The sequence below is a fragment of the Lycorma delicatula genome, chromosome 8, assembly GCF_047948215.1.
Source record: "Lycorma delicatula isolate Av1 chromosome 8, ASM4794821v1, whole genome shotgun sequence".
Lineage (NCBI taxonomy): Eukaryota > Metazoa > Arthropoda > Insecta > Hemiptera > Fulgoridae > Lycorma > Lycorma delicatula.
The window spans coordinates 96,870,079-96,890,589 of NC_134462.1; the positions used below are offsets into that span (position 1 = coordinate 96,870,079).

General features: G+C 31.8%; 1 protein-coding gene across 1 annotated transcript in view; it reads right to left on the bottom strand.

Annotated features, from left to right (window-relative positions):
- Positions 1 to 10,008: 10,008 nt before the first annotated feature.
- Positions 10,009 to 20,511, bottom strand: part of LOC142329042 (SIN3-HDAC complex-associated factor) — a 34,338-nt gene continuing 23,835 nt past the window's right edge. The window contains exons 4-5 of the mRNA XM_075373301.1: positions 12,465 to 12,633; positions 10,009 to 10,372 (exon numbers count right to left, since the gene is read on the bottom strand). Of these exons, the coding sequence (XP_075229416.1) occupies positions 10,009 to 10,372; positions 12,465 to 12,633 (533 nt within the window). The remainder of the gene's footprint in view (positions 10,373 to 12,464; positions 12,634 to 20,511) is intronic.

Here is a 20,511-nt window from a genome sequence, read left to right on the forward strand (position 1 = left end):
GAAAAGGACTGTTGGCCTTAAATTTTCTTGTTGGCCATTTCCTTGTTAACCAAAATCAGATATACCAAAAAGCCATAGAACAGCCCTTCCTCCTAAATTAGCTCATCTTCTAGTCAACTACAATTACAAAATGAAATTAAAACTATTCCAAGTGATAGAAGGGGGATCTCGGACTGAAATTACAGAAAAAGTATTAGAAATCAGATTTTACAAAAATAGAATCACAGAACATAATCTAGGTAAAAAGAAATTAAGTTAAGTGTAGGCAAAATAGAAGACCCATGATTTTCACCAAAGACAGAATTTGAACGATGGGTTAAGAATGAAAAAAGATGAGAAAGAGGAATAAGAGTAAGAACCGAACACAATTGTGAAGGAATGAAATAAATAAATAAACTGATAGATAATCTGACAACAGAAGTGGAAAAATGAGGAATTTATGAGAATATGTCTGCCGAATTAAATCTTAATTTTATCCCAGCAGATTAGGTTTATCCCCTAATTTTCAAATTGATACTCTTTAACTATGCGTTACTGTAATAAAATTTCAAATACCCTATAAAAAAACAAACCATAAAATAATATATATGTATGTATGTGTGTAAGTATATATATATATATATATATATATACATATACCCAATGATAAAACATACATTACAATACATGTTCATTATTTCCTGAACCTAAAATTATTTTAAAACAAGACAATGAGAGTAAATAATTTTTAAACTACACTCTACTTCATATTTTATGGAGACAGATATCTTTGAAGTGCCATAATTAACTATATAAATTGTTCAAAACTTTTTTCTAATTTCATCGAATACCATAAAATAGCTCATTCAGTAAAAATATATATATAAAACTATTTATTATCTGATTAGATTCAGATGGGGAAGATTGCGTAGAAGAAAAAGGAGACTTGGAGAAATCTAGCAGCAAAGAAGAGGAAACTGAAGAAGGGTACTCCAGTAAGGATAAGCCACAAAGCGGTCAAACAACAAACCAACCTTTAGAGTTAGACGATGGAGCTATCTTTTACTGCAGCTACCAAGAGTACTTGAGAATGTTACCAATCCACTTGAGTGTTGAAATGCATTTTATCAGACGATACTCTTGAAATGATAGTACAGAACACTAATAAATATATTGAAAAACTGAAAATCCTTCTAAACATGAAAAGGATTTAAAAACAAGATGTGTTGAAGTCAAACCTTTTATTGGCTTACTGTACCTTGCAGGACTCCTAGGAAGCAACAGGCAGTCATTGGAAGAGCTGATGGGGCAAGATGGGATTGGATTAGAACAGTTTTGTCTTGAAATAAACTTGATGCGGTTTAAGTTTTTCATTAGTGTCTGTTTTGATGATACTGATACAAGAGAAGAAAGAAACGTTCACGATAAACTAGCAAATCGCTGCATTGGTTTGACAAGGTTCTAACTAACATTTTTGGCAAAATTGAGGTTATGTGTGCTTCTGTATGGAGTCTGAGTTATTAAGGAAACTTACTTCGGTTGCAATCTAGTGGATAACAAGCGAACTACTAATGTGATAAAGTTCTAATTGCAGGTCTGTTTAATTTCTGCTGCCTTTAACAAGGTTCTAACTTCAGGCTACAGTTCATTTATAGCAGTGCAGGCAGCTGTACCATTTACTGTGCCATATCGGAAATAAAAATAAGCAAAACAACGATATATCCTTATCTTGAATTCCATATTGCTTGAATTCTTAAACATTCGGGTTAAATTTGAAGTTATATTTCATGTTTTAGTTGCTTCTAATTTTTTAATATAATGTCAGACTCTGATGAAAGTTTATCAGACTTGTTTAGTTATGATTCAGATGACTTTGTCCCTCCAACATCATGCTCCGAAAGTGACGAATCACCATTTGACTTTCTGAAAAGGTAAGTAGGCTAGAGCTTAGGCCTAACTAAAACTTATAGTTATACTTATTGTTATGCAGCACATTTCCTTTTGAAACGAGAAAGTAAACTATATACTTTTTTATTATATTAATTTAGATATGAGGCTTAACATAAAACAAAAGTAATAAAGAGTAAAGTGATTAAAAAATATTTACAGGACACGTAAATAAATTTTTAACTACCACCATCCTGTCGTGCCTAATAAGTGCATTTTTAGGCTTATGTTTGAGTTTAAGGACTGCATTACATTTTATCCTTTGGGACATAAATAATAGATATCATATTGGTATTTTTTAATATAATTTTGCAGCTTTCCAATATGAATTACTATATTTTCTAAGTTTGAATTTTTTTTTGTTTTTTCAACAATCATATTATCACGACTGAGAAGAATGTTCGGAAGCATATACTTAAGCCATCCAAGTGGAAATGCAGCATTAGGTAGAAAGCTCATCAACAAGACAAGGAATATATTAGTAGAAGAGGAAAGAAGGTAGGAGGAAAAAGAAGTTAAAAATAAAAAAAAATTGTTTTAATTGTAAGTATAAATGCAGCCAAAAAATCTCAAACACCGAAAGGGCAGACATTCATGTTTCACTTTAAACTTTACAAAATGCAATTCATAAAAGACATTTTGTTATAAATACAACATCTAGATGTTTAACTGCTCAACCAAAAAGAAAAGCTACCAATAACTTACATGATTGTGCAAACGTAGAAATTTCATATGAAAGCAACAACGAAGAACAACTTTCTAGAAGGAAGTACACTTTTAAACATTTCTTTATTGTAAATGGAGAAAAAATACGTATATAAACAATTTTATTTAGGGACACTTAACATATCTCAAAAAATGATCTGTAAAACAGATGGCACCAAAGATAAAAAAACAAACACACGATCAGAGGGGAAGGAATCAAAATAGCAGAAGGAAACCCACAGGGGATCCTGACTGCAAGAGTTCATATCAAGTCCTTTCCAACTGTAGAGTCACGTTATTGCAGGGCAAACACAGACAGATTATATGTGCTCAATTAAGTGTAAGCTAAATGTTTGAACTGTACTTGGAAAAATGTGTAGAAACAAACATCGTTCCAGTAAAAAAATCCATGTACTACAGAATTTTTGCAATAGAGTTTATTCTTGGATTCCACATCCTCAAAAGTGACTGTTGCAATATTTGTGAAACTGGCAAAGTCACATGGCAAACTGAGACCATAACATCTGATCTTAAGGAAAATTATGAGAGATATCAGTTGCTCAAAAACCAAATGAGAGCTGAAAGGAAAAGAAAAACAAAGATCTGCCAGCCAGTTCTTTTTGTTTATCTTGAAAATGTCATCTTGACACCACATGCTGATATAAATATTTTACCTGAGTAAATTAAATGTGTACACTTTAGTTGCTTACTACACAGTAACAAAAAGGTTTACTAGGCCCTATGGACAGAATAATGGCTGAACGAGGTGGAAATTATATTGCCAGCACATTCAGAAAAATATTAGAAGTTCTAGTTGATGAAACCGAGATATCATAGTTAACATGGTCAGACTCATGTGTACCACAAAATAGAAAATCTTTCATTTCTAATGTTGTGATAAATTTCTTAGAGATCAAGCTAACAGAACATCAATTACAATGAAATATTCCCTTCTTGGACATTTTTCTGTCCAGGAAGTCGACGCGCACACACTGTAATCAAAAAAGCTATGGCAAAAACAGACTTTTATTCCATTGGATTAATCTTTTTATGACAGAAAGAAGTGGATTTTTGCAAAATGATATTGTCAAGGCATAAAGGTTAGTTTTACAAACAAACAAATGTTAAAACCATAAAAATTAAATAAAAATAATTTTGTCATAACAAAACTAAATTTTTTAATACAATTTTCTCAAAATAAACCTAGATCAGTTAGAACCTTGTCAAAAAATGCAACGAACCGACTAATGTTTAGTATATCTGTGGTAAACTGTCAAAAGCTTCACTTCCTAGGAACAGATGATTGAAAAGTTTCCAAGGAAGGTGCTCCTTCCGGCAGTATATTCCTTCAAAACGCCATAAGTATGGGGTGAAAAAACATATACACTTATAGACTTTAAAATGTTTTACAGTTACAGTTTAGAAATCTATACAGAAAAGCAGCCTGAGGGACTGCTCAACACAAGCAATAAAGCAAAAGATGTTGTTACTAGAGTGGCAGAACCAACATTAGGAGACTGAAGGAATGTTATTCGTAACATTTGGTTCTCTGGTTCTCCATTATTGAACTACTGTAGTTCCTCAAGCAGAAGTTGTCATTCCTGGGAAAAATAATAAACAAGGCAAAACTCCTGCCAGATTCTGTGAATACATAATGTAGAGCTGAGAAAATATGTTTTTTTTTTCAACAAAGACTGCTCACTATGTGCTAAGAAAGGGAAAAATGTCCTCCTAATATCAAGCATATGTTATGATGATCATGAAGTGACTGTGAAAGCTCAACGATTCTAGATCACAATTCTACCAAAGATGGAGTGGACACAAAAGATAAGTTGTGCACAACATATAAGATAACCAGAAATGTTTACAGACGGCCATCGATAATATTTTTCCCTGGTTCAACATGGTAGGAAACAATTTTAAAATAATTTTCTTAGACAATAACCCGGACCAAAATACTAAAAACAATAAGCAATTCTTTCTGAAGGCTCTGTTCGAATGAACTCTGTCTAGAATTGCAAAGGCGAAGTAGTCAAACAGTTGGAATGCCACTTGAATTTTAGCAGACTCTGAAAATATATGTGAGCTACATCAACAATCAAGCTGGTACTGCTTGTCATAAGGTGTCAAGAAAAAGATGTTTCACGTGCAGGAAACTGAACAAAAGTTCGCTATTCTAAATGTAACTGTAAAAAAATGTGTCTCTGTTTTCTTCTGTTTTTAGAATATGCAAATATGGTGTGTGAAAGATGCTACAGTGCTACATTTGAAAATGTTAATAACAAATGTTATTCAAGTGACTAAGTTTTGTTATAATAAGCATAATTATTCAAGCAAATAATATAGCTAATATTATCGATTGCTATTAGGTAGATTGTTTTTTTTCTACATTTAGTGTTTGTAATAAATATTTTAATGATCTAACTGTTTTAATCTTTTTTAAACCTGTATTTGGATGATCTTTGTGTTGTTAATCAGAGATTAGTTGCACCTGATAGCATTACTATTCATATTGCACCCAACAGAAGGTTAAATAAAAATGAGCCGTCAATATTCTAATATAATTATCAGCTTCCATACATTTTTGTTCAGATAGCTCTTTAACACTAGCAATACATCAGATTTTCAAACCATCAATAAAATAATTTGGAAATTCCCATTATCAGGTGATCAAGAGTGGTTGGTCAAAGTAAGGTTTAGAAAATAGAAAAATGATAAGAAAATGGATTGAATTATACATAAATTTCTTTTAAAATTAAAACTATACAAATTAAAAACTAGACAGAACCGTCTAATCTGCAGAATTAATTAAAAGAAAAAGAAATTGTTTTTGTTCTTGCTATTTTTACTTTAAAAACGAATCGGATCTGATAAACACTAAAAATACAATGTTAATACAGATTAAAATCTTTACCTGTAACTTTTAAATTATATATATATATATATGAAAAGTCTTATACTTAAGTCATGTGTAAATAACTTGTATAAATAAATCAACATGAAGAAAGATTAACTGGCAGTAGCAGCAAAATAATATGACCATTGATAAGAATTATTGTTATAAAATTAATTTAAATATCATTAATAAAAACTAAATTTAAAAAAATTGCAATATTATTTTTACCATTGTCATACCAGATCAATAATTTATAATGTAAATTTTTTCAGGTCTGAAAATGATTTTTAAAAAGTAACAACAAAATTCACATAAGCAATAACCATTCATTCATAATAAAAAATATTTTATGTCCATTTTTTCATACAAAATATTGTACAGATAGGCAAGTTTTTTTTTTAGTCTAACATTATGTAGCCCTTATTAATGAACTCAACTAAAAGCATGAGTTTCTTTAGAGTTATATCGAATGAGAGAACGCAACCTAAGGCAATACTATACTCAAATACTGATAATATTAATTTAAACAGAAGATGATGTACTTCCATCTGAATCATGAAAAGCACATTACTTAGATTGAGCTCACACATCTGAGAAGCTAACAATCTGTACTACAACTCCAGCTACTTCATTAAACATAGCAGAAAGCAATTCTGGAATATCAATTTTTATGGATATTTTCTATACCATTTAAACTGACTTAAACATTTTGTTATTATACACTCAAGTCAATACTCAACACCAATCCACTGAACAGTATCTTCAACAGTTAGGCATTTTAGCATCATTTGACAAACACAAAGATGTTATACAGGAATTTAAAACTGTACAAAAATAATTGCAATCACCATGATAATATTGTAACTTCAAATGTAATGATATTTTATCAGCTGCAAACTCATTATTTACAACATAAAATTTGATTTTAATTATTAAACCTAAAAACAGTTCATTATCCCTGTGTAATAGTTTATGTAACAGTTATTTTACAAATTGTTAAATTAACGCTAAACTTTAAGTTGTGATACACAAGTGTCATGGCCTATAGTAATTTACAGAGTTCTGTACAAAGTCCCTCAATATCTCATGCTACAACATGGAAATGCACCTATAGTAAAGATAATAGTGAACAGCGACAAAGACATAACTTTATTAGATTTGGAAGAATAATTCATTTTAGATTTAAGAAAAAATCACATTCCACTTACCACTTGTAATTAAACTGATGCAATAAAACAAGAATTCAAATTAAAAGCAGAGTTCACAGGGCTAAAATATAAAGTTTAATCCTTTCATTAAAATCAGTCTACAACGCGGTACATGAAACATTTTAAGAACATAAATTACAACTATTAATATGAAATAATTTTTGAAAACTAGACCAAAAAAGGTTAACCAGAGTGGAATTACTTGATTTCAATATAATCGTTATGCGATGATAAAACACCATTAAATTAACATTCTAATAATAAATGGCCAATTATGATTTTAAAAGATAAATACATAAATTCAATTAATTTGATTTCAAAATTTGTTTTTTTCTTTTCATTAAGTTTTTTTTAACATGAAAAGTGACAAAAATTGGACCCATGTAACATTGATTGTTAACTAGAGCATAAAAGTTGGCAAATATAAACATTATATATAAATAATATGTACTTTTTTAAAATACATTTTATATTATAATTTACCATTTTATTAACAATAAATAACAATATAACCTTTTTCCAACATTATACTGCGAACTAGCTTCAAGTCAAAAGAAATACATAAAAAATATTAGCAAAAATGATACTATTTTTCTAAACTGATAATGTACTATGGCAGTAGAAAATATGATAGTAAAATCATTAACATAAGGTAATTACTAGTTTGTAATGAAAACTTCATCGTGTAAGAGAAAACAAAATAAACTAGACTATTAACAAGTAATTTTAATGACATTTGAAATTAGAAGATAATTCTTAGGAATAAACTGTTACATAGATGTTAACCAGCAATGATACAAGGGTCATGACCATTTTAAATACACGGGTAAAGACCGAAGGACATTTAAATATGTAAGTAAAGAAAAAAATTTCTTGAAAGGAAAATGAGAAAATCATCTTCAAATGTAGCAATGGCTGTAATCATTGAAGATTAAAGTTTTATTTTTTTGTTATTTAATATAAAAAAATAATCACATATGTTGTATGCTATACCCTACAGTTGCAATCAATCTGACAGAAATAAGTCACTCATAAAAATGGTTTGACAATTCCTAAGAATAACAAGCATCCAGTGCCAAGCTTACACAGGGAAAGTGAGAAGAGAAAGGAATGTTGCCTTATAGACTAAATGGAATATATGATTATACATTCGTTCTGTTCACCACTGAAATGGCTGTTTAACAAACAACATTACAGCTAATGCAACTGACTGTCACCACTTGTAACTGAAATTCTCACTTTCCATACATCAAGACTATAAGATAGACTTGGGTAGAAGAGTGTAAAGAAAGATATTAGCAACATTACCCTCAATCAAGAAACAATGCAACTATATACCAGCCCGATTCTACAGTGTAAATGAAATTATTCACAAGAGAATATTTATTTATTCAGCGTTATGTATTGACAGAGCAGAAGATTAAAAAAATTGTTATTTTAATGATCAATTGAAGGTGGAAAAAAGAAGATACAATAACCACCCTCTCCACCCCACAAAAAATGAAAATTAAATACTAAGAATTAAACCATAATTAATAGAATAGAAGGCAAGGCACACTGGTGCCACTAATTAAAGTATCAATATCAATGAGTATAATATTTTCATATATTTTATTACTCAAAACAGTCATGATCATTAACTATTTCTTTAAAGGCTCTAGGGCATTCAGTGGAAAAGGATTTATATAAATATTAAATAAAATTAAAAATATTATTACTTCTATAATTGTTGAAGTAATTATAGAAGTAATAAAAATATCAGCACAGAGAAAAACAATTGGTTTCCATAATCAATGATAAAATTGACATCAATTATTATTATTAAATACTAAACAAAGATCACAATTTCTACTACCACTGTTTAAGTTAAGAAAAATTAAAATGGTACAATCCAAAAGTAAACAAAAAATAAATGCAATCAAAGAAACAAATATATAACATGCCAAAACAATTTATGTTTTTCTTAAACTTATTACAAAAGTTAATGACTAAATACAAATAACATTAATTTATAAATCTATTTACAAATAAATAAGTAAATTATAAATAATGAATAATCACAGCAATAATTCATCGATGGGCATTCAAAGTGATATGAAATAACAATTATTTATGGTAAAATAAAATAAAAATGAACACCACTGTTTGTTAACCAACTTAATATAATTAAATAACTAATAATAAATTTTAACAATTCGGTGGAATGTTTTAATATAAAAAAGATGTGTTCAAAAAACATCCAAATCCTATATAGAAAACTAATGTAACAGCACAGTGCTTACTGGCAAATATTTCAACCTTCAAAAATATCTGCCAAAAATCACGCCATAATATTTTTGTAGTTATTGTAGGCTAATTTTAATAATTCCCAAATCTGTATGTATTTTTTTTTAAATTATCGATTTATTCTTACAGATTTCCTGATATATGTATAAGATAAGTAATTATATTAATAAGTGAATCAAAAGTCCCACACTAATGGTATCTTGTTTTCAGTCCAGAAACGATAAAACAAACAACATGTCATCAGATTAAATACTTCAAACTATTTAGTTGCAATAGGATAGTACTATGATTAACTCACACGTTAGACTATCTCTTGAAATATCAAAATGGTAATTAAAGAGTAGGCATAATTTAAATGACAAGCCTCCTTCGAACATCAATTGATTGCAATAAATATTTTTGAAATTTTCTGGCAGATTTATAAAAACCATGATCATGTTATTATATAGCCCATAAACTAATCCATAGATTTTTTCAAAATTTCTTATGTGCTGAAAACTTCCAACCTAACAAAATTTTATTTCACATGCTGTTCCTGAAAAAATTAGAATAATATGCTAAATTAGCTGTTCTTGCTTAAAAATAAAAAAATATCTGCTCCTATCAAATGAAATTAGACAAAATTACACAGTTTGCAACAGATAACTGCTGAAAGTAGGCTTAAAGAAAATTTAATCTACTTACAAAGTTCAGACATTGTTTGAACATACCTTTCATCATTTAAAATAAAATTACTTTTAACTTTTAGCTCGATCGCAGTTTTAACAATTTTTTGTTAAAATAATATTTTTTTCAACCAATGATAAAAACAGCACATATATATTATGTTGGAGCTTTTAACTCTCTTTCTATAAAAAAAAATATATTACAATAAAAAAAGTTTTTTATGATTCATCATCATAATAATTATTAAAATTAAATTAAACTAAATTTTAAAATATAACTAATAATAATAAAATAATAATGTAATGCTAATTTGTACCAGCGTTAATTGTTCACAGGTGTTTGATGGTGACTAACACCAATACTACCAATACTTGTAACGACACCAACTTCACCTTGATTTGAAGATTCATCATAACCAGAATCAGATGAAGTGTCGCTGAAAGCTTTTGTTTTGGATATAACCTGTGTTTGTACAACAGATTGTATAGCACTAGCGGCAGTTGATGCATTACTTATTATAATACTACTACTACTACTACTACTACCGATATTAGATGTTGGCCGATCATCAGCGACTGGTCTTAAATGACGACTGAGTGAGTCTTTACATGGTTTAATAAATCTTGGATCAACAACAACTTCCCCATTAGGACCTTTGAATATAATACCACAGCATATTTTCTCCCTACAAAAAATATAGAAAAATCAATATAACATTATAAAATAGTAATACATAATCAATTAGTTCTATGGATTAACATTCCGCAATGTTCGGACAATATCATACTAAAAAAGGAAAATAACGTACTCTATATAAGAATCATAGTTTACCAAAAGCTGAAAATATTAAATAGAAAATTAATAAGCTAATCTACTCGTTATCGCAAATTGAAACCTAACACAAGTAGAATTATGAACCTTTCTTGATCTTTGTATACACAAAGAGTTAAGTCATGCAATTAACTGAATATTTTAAGTGCATAATAAATGAACCGTACCTGTTAAAATATTTAGAATTACAGATATATATACTATCACATTTTTCAGTTTTCTTAAAATTTTTTTCAATAATATACATATTTGCATTTTTATAAAACATTTATTATTATTCATTTCTAGATACAACCACAGAGGTTTTTGCTTATAAAGCTTTGTAAAAGTAAAAGGTTTGGGTTTTGCAAGAAAACATAGTCACTTTGAATATTAAGATACAGGTTTTAACAGAAACAAATAAGAAAGCGTTTAAGAGTAATTTAATATGCATGCTGATAAAATTTATTAAAATTTCTCTAGTGTTTTTTTCTCTATTCTTTAATGAGCACTTTCAAAGCAATTATGTGTATTTCATAAAAAAGAAAAAATCAAGAACAAACAAATTTTTTTCTCTTGACTGTTATTTTATAAAAAACTGTTTATCTGGATATGTGATTTTTTTGCTGAATAACTAATTTTGGAGTATTAACAAATTTTTTATTAAAACAGTCTGGATAACGTGGATATAAATAAATAATTAATTGCAGTAAAACTCATTAATAGCAATTAAGGTTTTAACAATGTTCAACAACAAAAAGTTTTTTTTGTTTGTCTTGCTAATAGTCCATATGAATGCTAAAATAACACACCTATTATATAATTTCTTACACATAACTAAATATATAACAGATTATTGCATATTAGCTGATATAACCTATATAATCCTTTTACTGTGACAACTGTGAAAAAAATATATAGTCTAACTTCATTATAATGAGAAGAGAAAATGGCTTGAAAAACTTTTTACAGTCATTCAGTTAATCCATTCAGAAGCAGATAAATCTACACCACAAAAATCCAATAGTTTATTAACATGTTAACTGTCTGTCCTTAATCATACATAGATAACTAAAGTTATATTTCTATAGTCAATGTCCCTCACCACTTGCAATTTGTAAAGTAACAATAAAAATACAATTACAATTTGAGGTCTTAAAATCATTGAGTATGATAAAGCTATATAATTAATAAAATTTTTATAAATTTAGTTTTGATTACAAACAAATATTTAAATGATAAAAATGTATTAAAAGCATGAATCTTTTTTGTAGGTTAATTTTGTTTTGCCACATATGGCACCAGAGAAAGATGTTATGACCAAGCTTTATTCATAATTTATCACAAGAAATTTTCTATTTTTCTGATTTTGGCGAATTATGAGATTCATTATTGTTTATTTCTGATGGAGATAAACATTTTAGATACCATAAGCAGACAGTAATACAAAAAAAGAATGAATTTAAACAGAAATTATATCATGAGCAGTAAATTAAACAGAGTAGGATAAAAAAAGTCTTAAAATTGCTCCAACCCTCATCCAACATTGTCTATGTAATGGTTAAAAACTTTACACCTAACAAACAGGAATGTACAGAAGTGGTGGAAAGAGTTATTCCATAGAATATAATGTAGAGGTTATTTCTAGCAGATAAAGCCAGACTGAGAAGAAGCTCCATGATGAATTCAAATTCATATGTTATCTAATTATAAGCCTGGTTAACAAAAACGAGGAAAAATTTTAATTTTTCACTATAAATGACAACAGTACCATTGATATTTCTTTGTAACTGATAAAAGAATATTTTTTTAGATGTTTACATGCAACAAGCAGTCTCCAATTTCAAAAATCTACTTCCACAATAGGTACAACTCAATTTCATAAATCTACTTTTATAATAAGTATAACAGAAGTATATATGAATGCATATAAATATGTAAAGTAGTAGTAAATTTTGAGTACATACCGTTTCCAATAAGTTGTATCAATGAAGCTACTAATAGGTAATGGTGGTGGTGCCAATCGTTTAAGTGTTGCCCGTGTGCGAGGTCTAATTGTTGAAGGCAATGGCAGTGAAGGAGGCTCGTCACTTGGCGTTGGGCTAGGAGGTATACTTCCGTCCGATGAATCAGCACCTGTGAGTACAAAACACAGTCAAATTAAAAAATGATAGGTAATAATATATACTTGTAGTGCCCACAAATGTGACAAAAAACTCTGTTCAAGTAAGAATGAGGTAATTTCTGCTGTAAAAGAATTTTTTATAATTTAAAGGCATTATATTAGTTAAAACCGTAGGTTCCCATCCTTTATTGGCCTATCACCCCTTTTCAAAAAAAAATTACTCACCATCTCCTTTTAAGAAAAAAAAATCCTTTCAGCACACCAGAAGGCGGAGGTAGATTTCACCAGTGTAGGAGATAAAGTTAAGAAAAACTTCAAATTTACTAAATATGACAATGGTTGCATGTGAAAAAAGATTCACATGTTTAGCATATTACAAGCCCTATCTTCTTACAATTCCAGCAACATTTTGGTCATCCCTTGCCGTAAGGGTTGGTCATATCAAAAACTGTTTCAGACAGAAGTTTAGAGGATTAAAAACCACTTCAAACCAATTCAATACTGCGCTTATTAAGGGAGGTATGATTTTTTTTCAAACCCCCATTCTTCCCACCCCCTGGGCCAATGGTTGGTGATATCAAAAAACTTTATTTAGTGGATTATATTAATTGTTAATCTATTTATTTAATATATCAGTGGTACCATGTTTGAGAAATTAACTATTCTTTTACATATAGTGATTATGATTTAAAAAAATAATTTTCCAACAACCACTTTTTTTGCACCACTATCGTTTTATGCTATATCATGCATTTGTAAGGTAAAGCTCAAAAAATTATGGACAATATTGCATCACTGTAGCTTCAAGATTATAAATTTATTATATTTTTTTTAAGTAAAATTTTTATTTAAGTTATTTATGAAATTTTAGTAAATTTAAATGTTGAAAAATAGTTTTAAATTACATTACTGCCTAACTATGAAAGCAATATCCAGATTAGTAAGAAAATGTTCCAAAAATATGAAAAAATTATAAAAATTTATTAAGTTGTATCGAAAAATATTAGAAATAAAAGTTGGTGATAATTGTAACTTGTTTAGTAACTTTTGATAAATAATTTCTCTGTTGCAAAATAATCATAAAATAACTTGCATAAAAATGAAATCAGTAAACTGCCACTTCTGGTTGCCAGATCTCTATCGAAAGTTGATAGAACTGAGATATTCACGTCCGAAGCTTAAATATTAAATTTCATAATCTGTTCAACCAAATTTGCACAAACTGGTGCACAGACACAGACAGATGTACAGACATCATGCTAAAATAGCTGATTCATGTAACTAACTAACTATAAACCTAATTCTTGCTAATAAGTAAAAATTTTGAAAGTCAAAATTGGTATGATTACAACACCTCTCTTATAATATATGATATGAAAACAATAATAAAATCAGCTATGATCAGAACAGAATCAGCCACAGTTAGGGAGAACATAATATAAAAATTTAAAGTTTAACTAGTACCTCCCTCTCCTAATGTCAGTTGGAAAAAGAGAATAAACAAAAAATATATACATACCTCAGTGGCAAATAGTAACTGCAACAAAAATATATTTTTAATATGTAAGTTACCCTTTGGATGTGATCTGTAAATAATGCACAGAAATTTTAGGTTCACTTGCTCTTAAAGAAATTTGAAACAATCTCTTGTGGAAAAACTACATGTATTTACAGTAATGTTTAATGAACCTGTCAAAATATGCATAGATTCAATACTCTACATGTGAGGTTAATCTTCTCATGACCTGTGAAAACTTATAAATATAAGCTTTGTTGATAAAGTAAAAAAAAAAAACACACTGTGGTGTATACTTCGTTCATGTACTAGTCAAAAAGATATTGAGGACAAAGTTATAATGTACCAATACCTACTTTTAATATGGACTGATCTTGCTTAAAAAGGCACTTGTTGAAACATCCATTTGATTATTTTTAGTATTAATTAAACTTTTCAGCATGTTCTTGTAAGTACTGCCAGGGAGGGGGGTGTCAGCAGCTGGCCCTCAACAGCAGCTGTTCATGTTTTAATTCTAAGAAACGGCCATGCATTTTCTCACCAGTTTAATAGCGTAAGTAACCTGAAACGGCATATGTTACAAAGTGTAATTCTATTTAACAACTACTATCGTGTAATTCTAAGAAACGACGCATTCTCTCACCACGCATTCTCTCACCAGTTTAATAGCATAAGTAACCTGACACGGTATACACCATGTTACACAAAATGTTTGTCTTTTAATTCTAAGAAACGACTATCGTGTAATTCTAAGAAACGACCATGCATTCTCTCATCAGTTTAATAGTGTATGTAACCTGAAACGGCTTATCATGTTACAAAATGTAATTCTAAGAAATGACCATGCATTCTCTCACCAGTTTAATAGCGTAAATAACCTGACACGGCATATCATGTTAGACAAAATGTTTCTTTTAATTCTCAGAAACGACTACTATGTGTACTCCTAAGAAATGACTAAGTATTTTTTCAGCACTTTTAATAGCATAAGTAACCGGAAACGGCATATCATATCATGTTACAAAGTGTAATTCTAAGAAACTACCACACATTCTCTAAGCAGGTAGTATAAGTAAGTGGAAAACCTCGCGTGATTGCATTCGCAATCTGTCATAATATATTGATCTTCGTTTCTACACAGGTATAATGCTGTCAACGTTGAACTTATGAGGCAGACACGTCTCGAAGACGGAGTGGAACCGTCGTTCACAAATCTTTATTTGCACGGTAAAAACGAAGACAGTGATCAACCTGGAGAAAAACCCCGACGTCGTCGATGAACTTCGGATCGAGTTGATGGAGAAAATCGTGGAGACGCTGACAAAGTTCATGAACAACGGCAGAGGATGGGTAATGAATAAAGTAATATATATAGATTTAAATATTATTCGTTACAGTCTGCTAAACGGTGCTTCTTCCTCCTTTATAAAAACTCAATCTAAACTCGTGAAAAGAAAAACAATAATTAATACAAAAAATCCGCATGATGAATCCGAATGTTTCCTCTGGTCAGTGTTAGCATACCTACATGATCAACCAGGTCGTCACTATCGTCAGTGGGTATGCCATCTATGTGCGTGACATTAAAATGACCGGGATATATCCAGACATTGATCACTTCGAGGTGTTGAACCCCACAATAAGCGTCAATGTCTACGGCCATAAGGAAAATAACGATCGTGTGTACCCGGTACGTGTCACCGAAAACCGCGATCGTACCCACTGCATACACCTATTGCTGCTTACAGGGGAAACGAGAGATACATTCCACTATTGCCTTATAAATACCACACCAGGTAAAACGGGGCTATCTCGTCTCCTTTCAGGTTTTAAGAAACATCGCAGTAGCAGCCAATATTGCCCTTACTGTTTGCACCTCTTTAGTTCATTAGACCCACTTGTCGCTATACAAAATCTGGACAAACATGTGATCGAGAGTAAGCGACACGGTGAACAAAGGATAAGGTTACCCTATCCCACTAACGAAAAGGAATGCGTGATGAAGTTCAGGGACTACACGTCCACACTACGCGTTCCGTATGCGGAGTATGCAGATTTTGAATAATTTGTACATCCGATGGATACTGCCACCCCTAAACCCAACACTACTTTTACCGGTAAGGTAGCCTATCATCATCTTCAGTCCGGTTACGGATACGTGATCGTCGACGAGGAAGGGCAGATTTGCGAAGGCCCTGTAGTCTACAAAGCCAGAACTAGTGATAAGAAAATCGATGAAAAGATGCTAGATGAATTGCTCGCTAACGCCGATAGATTGTACAAAATTATGATTACCGAAAAACCGATGGTGATGACGCCAGAAGAACGGAAACATTTCAAAGGGCTACCGAGTGTTTTCTTTGTCATTGCGAGTTGAACGACGATCGTGTACGTCATCACTCGCATACCACAGAGCGGTTTCTTGGTGCATGTCATAAGTGAAATTTAAATTGTTAGCGCACCGAGCATATTCCGGTATTTTTTCATAACCTCCGTAACCACGAAAGCCATCATATAATTCAAGCTTTGGAAAAATACAAGGACGATGTAAAAAAACTGTATTGCCAACACGTCCGAGCGATTAGTCACTGTCCGTCGGTCCATTGAGGTTCTTGGACTCTACAATTTCTTTCGTCATCCGTCGAGAAACTTGTAGAAAATCTAGTAGATTGTCAGGACAAAGACGCCGTACTTAAACGTCTCACGCACTGTTACCCGCTACCTGAGAAAAGGGTTTGTTTAATCCGTAAAGGCGTCTATCCGTACGAATACATAACCCATGTAAACAAGTATTTCGAAACACAACTTCCACCACAGACGGCATTCTACAGTACGCTAAGAGAGAACATAACGGACGATGATAACGTCCACGGTCAAAACGTGTGGAAACGTTTGACTGCAATACGTTAGGCGATTACCACGATCGTTACCTTCTTTGCGACGTATTATTGTTGGCAGAAGTCTGAAAATTTTCGAAGTACGTCTATACAATGTTACGGTTTGGACCCGTGCCACTTTTACTCCACCCCCCCATTTCACGTGGAATGCCATGTTAAAATTTACCCGTCAACAGTTGGAACTGTTGACCGACATACATATGCATCCGTGTATTGAAAAAGGTACATGAGGCGATATAGCCATGATTTCAAACAGATACGCCAAGGCGAACAATCCAAACATTCCAGATCAGTATGACCTGGGTATCCTGGGTTCAATATTATGATTGTAACAACCTTTACAGGACAGCCATGGTTGAGCCCTTACCACACGCTAATTTTAGGTGGTTGAGTACTGAAGAATTAACAATGTCGATATTAACAGCGTTCACGATCTTGGTGAGAAAGGCTATCTTGGAAGTGGATCTTGAGTATCCATAAGAATTACACGATCGCCACAAGGATTACCTTCTCGCACCGATTAGTACCAACCGATGATATGTTGTCCCCCTATTTGAAGGACGTAGAGATGTCCCGTAAAGAAATTAATGACAACATTGTACGACAAAGAACAATACGTTTTACATTACAGAAACCTTAAGTTGTAAACTCGATTCGGACTGAAAGTGAAAAACGTTCAGTTCTGGAATTCTCCCAATCGCCTTGGCTTAAACCGTACATCAACTTCAATACTGAAAAACGTGCACAAGCACGAACGTTTTGAAAAGGACTTTTTTAAGTTGATGAACAACGCGGTGTACGGTGAGTCCTTGGAAAACGTACGAAACAGAATAGACTTCCAACTGGTTACTAACGAACATAAACTGGACAAAGTGATTGCCAAACTGTGAGGTAAGCCTTGGTGTATCTATAATCCGGAGGTGGTCGGGGTAAGTCTGAAGAAAACTGAGATATTCCTCAATCTTCCCATCTACAGTGGATTTACCGTATTGGACATTAGCAAAATGATCATGTACGAATTCCACTATGACCACATGGTGGAAAAGTACGGTCATAATATAAATCTTCTAATGACAGATACGGACAGTCTGATGTTCATATCGTGACCTATAATGTTTACAACGATATTCTTCACGATATTGATCGTTCGATACTTCAATTACCCCCGCGATCACTTATGTTTTAGTAATACCAATAAGAAACGACATGGTAAATTCAATGACGAGATGAATGGAAAAGCTATTCGTGAATTTGTCGGACTTCGTACTAAGATTTATAGAAGAATGCGGCAAAGGGTATACCTACATTATCCATTGCAAAGGATCTTAAAGGATCTGTACAGTCTTTTTAATGATTCCGTTACGTTTACAAGCGCGTACAGAATCATAAGCACTTTACACAATATATTTTCTATTAAGTCAAAGAAATCACTTTCGGCTTACGACGATAAACGTTACATATTAGAAAATAAAATCAACAGTTCCATACGGGCATTACAGTATAAACAAAAACAAACGTAAACTCCCACCCATCAATGACAGCACCCCAAAAAACCAAGAACCGTAAACGAAGTGCTTATAGCCCACGGCCATGACTATTGTAGTCCAACAACCGTAAACGAAGTCCCAATAGCCTACGACCATGACTATTGTTAATTTTTTTTTATCATGCAAATATATATTGCCTTTTTTATTTTAAGTGAAAAAAACATTATGTATGTAACAATACAAAAAAATGATTTTAACTAAAAAAAAATTATGTAGTAATATAAAATATTCATTAAATTTCGTATTCCTTTTTTTAAAAACCTCTAAAATAAATCTGTAATTATTTACATGGCTGATGCATCGTCGAATGCGGCGATAGACCGTCGCCTGTCCTCTACGTATGGCGCACATCATAGTGTAAATCTGTAGCTTATGGACACAAGTCTCGCAATACTCATGACCACAATTCATCAGTTCGACAGATACTGCGTCCACCATGCAGACGGGACATCTCCTATCGCTGGTGCGTTGCGGTCATCAGCTTCATCAGACTGTGTTCGATTAGCTCCATCTTCATGCCGGGATTCACCATCCTCGTCCGCCTGCCGAAAAACCCTTCTATAAAATAACTTTTCCTTGTATACAACCACAATAATAATAAATGTGATTATCACCGTGAGAGAAATACAGAATACGATAACAAAGTAATAATTACAATTAGAAAAAGTCGACCCTTTAAATATTTATTTGAAATAAAATATATTCACAACTTTAATTTTACTTCATTCTTACATTAACACTCGATCATAATGGATCGTACTGTTTATAATCGAGTAGATACATTTTATAAGGTTACTAGAAACGGTAACAAAAAGGTAAATATAACCACATATGAATAATCCTTCAACATCCCCACTGATCCTAGCTATGAACGGGTTCAGGTATGAGGATATTGCCGATCACGCCTGTGCAGGTGGGATGAAACAGATCATCCATATCCGGAACATTTACGGTATATGCCATCATGTCCGTTTTTCTGCTAACCTTATAAAAATTACTAAAAGGTCGTTTTCAGGACCACCCTAAACCCCACACATTAAATCGTTAACCGATCTACACGTGTAGATAAGTTAATGATTTATCATTGTTATCGATACGGCCGGTGCCAAGACCGGGATAAAAGTAGTGAGGCGGGAAAAAGTTAAGATCCTTTTTTTCTTCTATTACTATCCAAAAATAATGAGTACAATAAACAAATATCCTATTCACAAACACGAAATACGGTCAGTACAAAAATGAACGTCAAGGCGTCAATAGGTAGAGCTCCATCGTCAGGCGCGTCGAAACTACCCCACAAGACGCATTGAATTGAAAGAATTTAAGACCTGTATCAAGCTGACCTTGTCGAGATGTTAACGTATGCTAAATCCAACAAAGGTTATCGTTACATACTGACGATAATTGTTTTTCTAAACTGGCGATCGGGGTGGCAGTGAAAAACAAAACAAGTGCGGAAATCGCTAACGTCCTTAAACCTATATTGGATAAACACCCGATGCGACATTTTAAAACCGATTCGGGAAAGGAGTTTTACAATCCGCCGGTGAAAAAGTTATTGGCTTCGTACACAATAAATCACTTCTACACATTCGGATAAAAAAGCTTTGATCGTCGACGCTTTAACTGAACTCTGAAAACAATGTGGAGAAAATTTACCGAACAGGGTACGTACAAGTGGTTGGATTTACTTCCGAAATTGATCATTAAATATAACGGTAACCACCATCGCACTATCGGTATGAAACCTAAAGATGTAAATAGGAGAAACGAATCCGTCGTTTTAACACGACTCAAAACAGTACTGTATCGAAAGCCTAAATTACCGAAATTTAAAGTCGGCGATCGAGTACGAATAAGCAAATTTAAAAAAACTTTCGCCAAAGGATACTTGCCGAATTGGACAATGAAATATTTACCGTTCATAAAGTA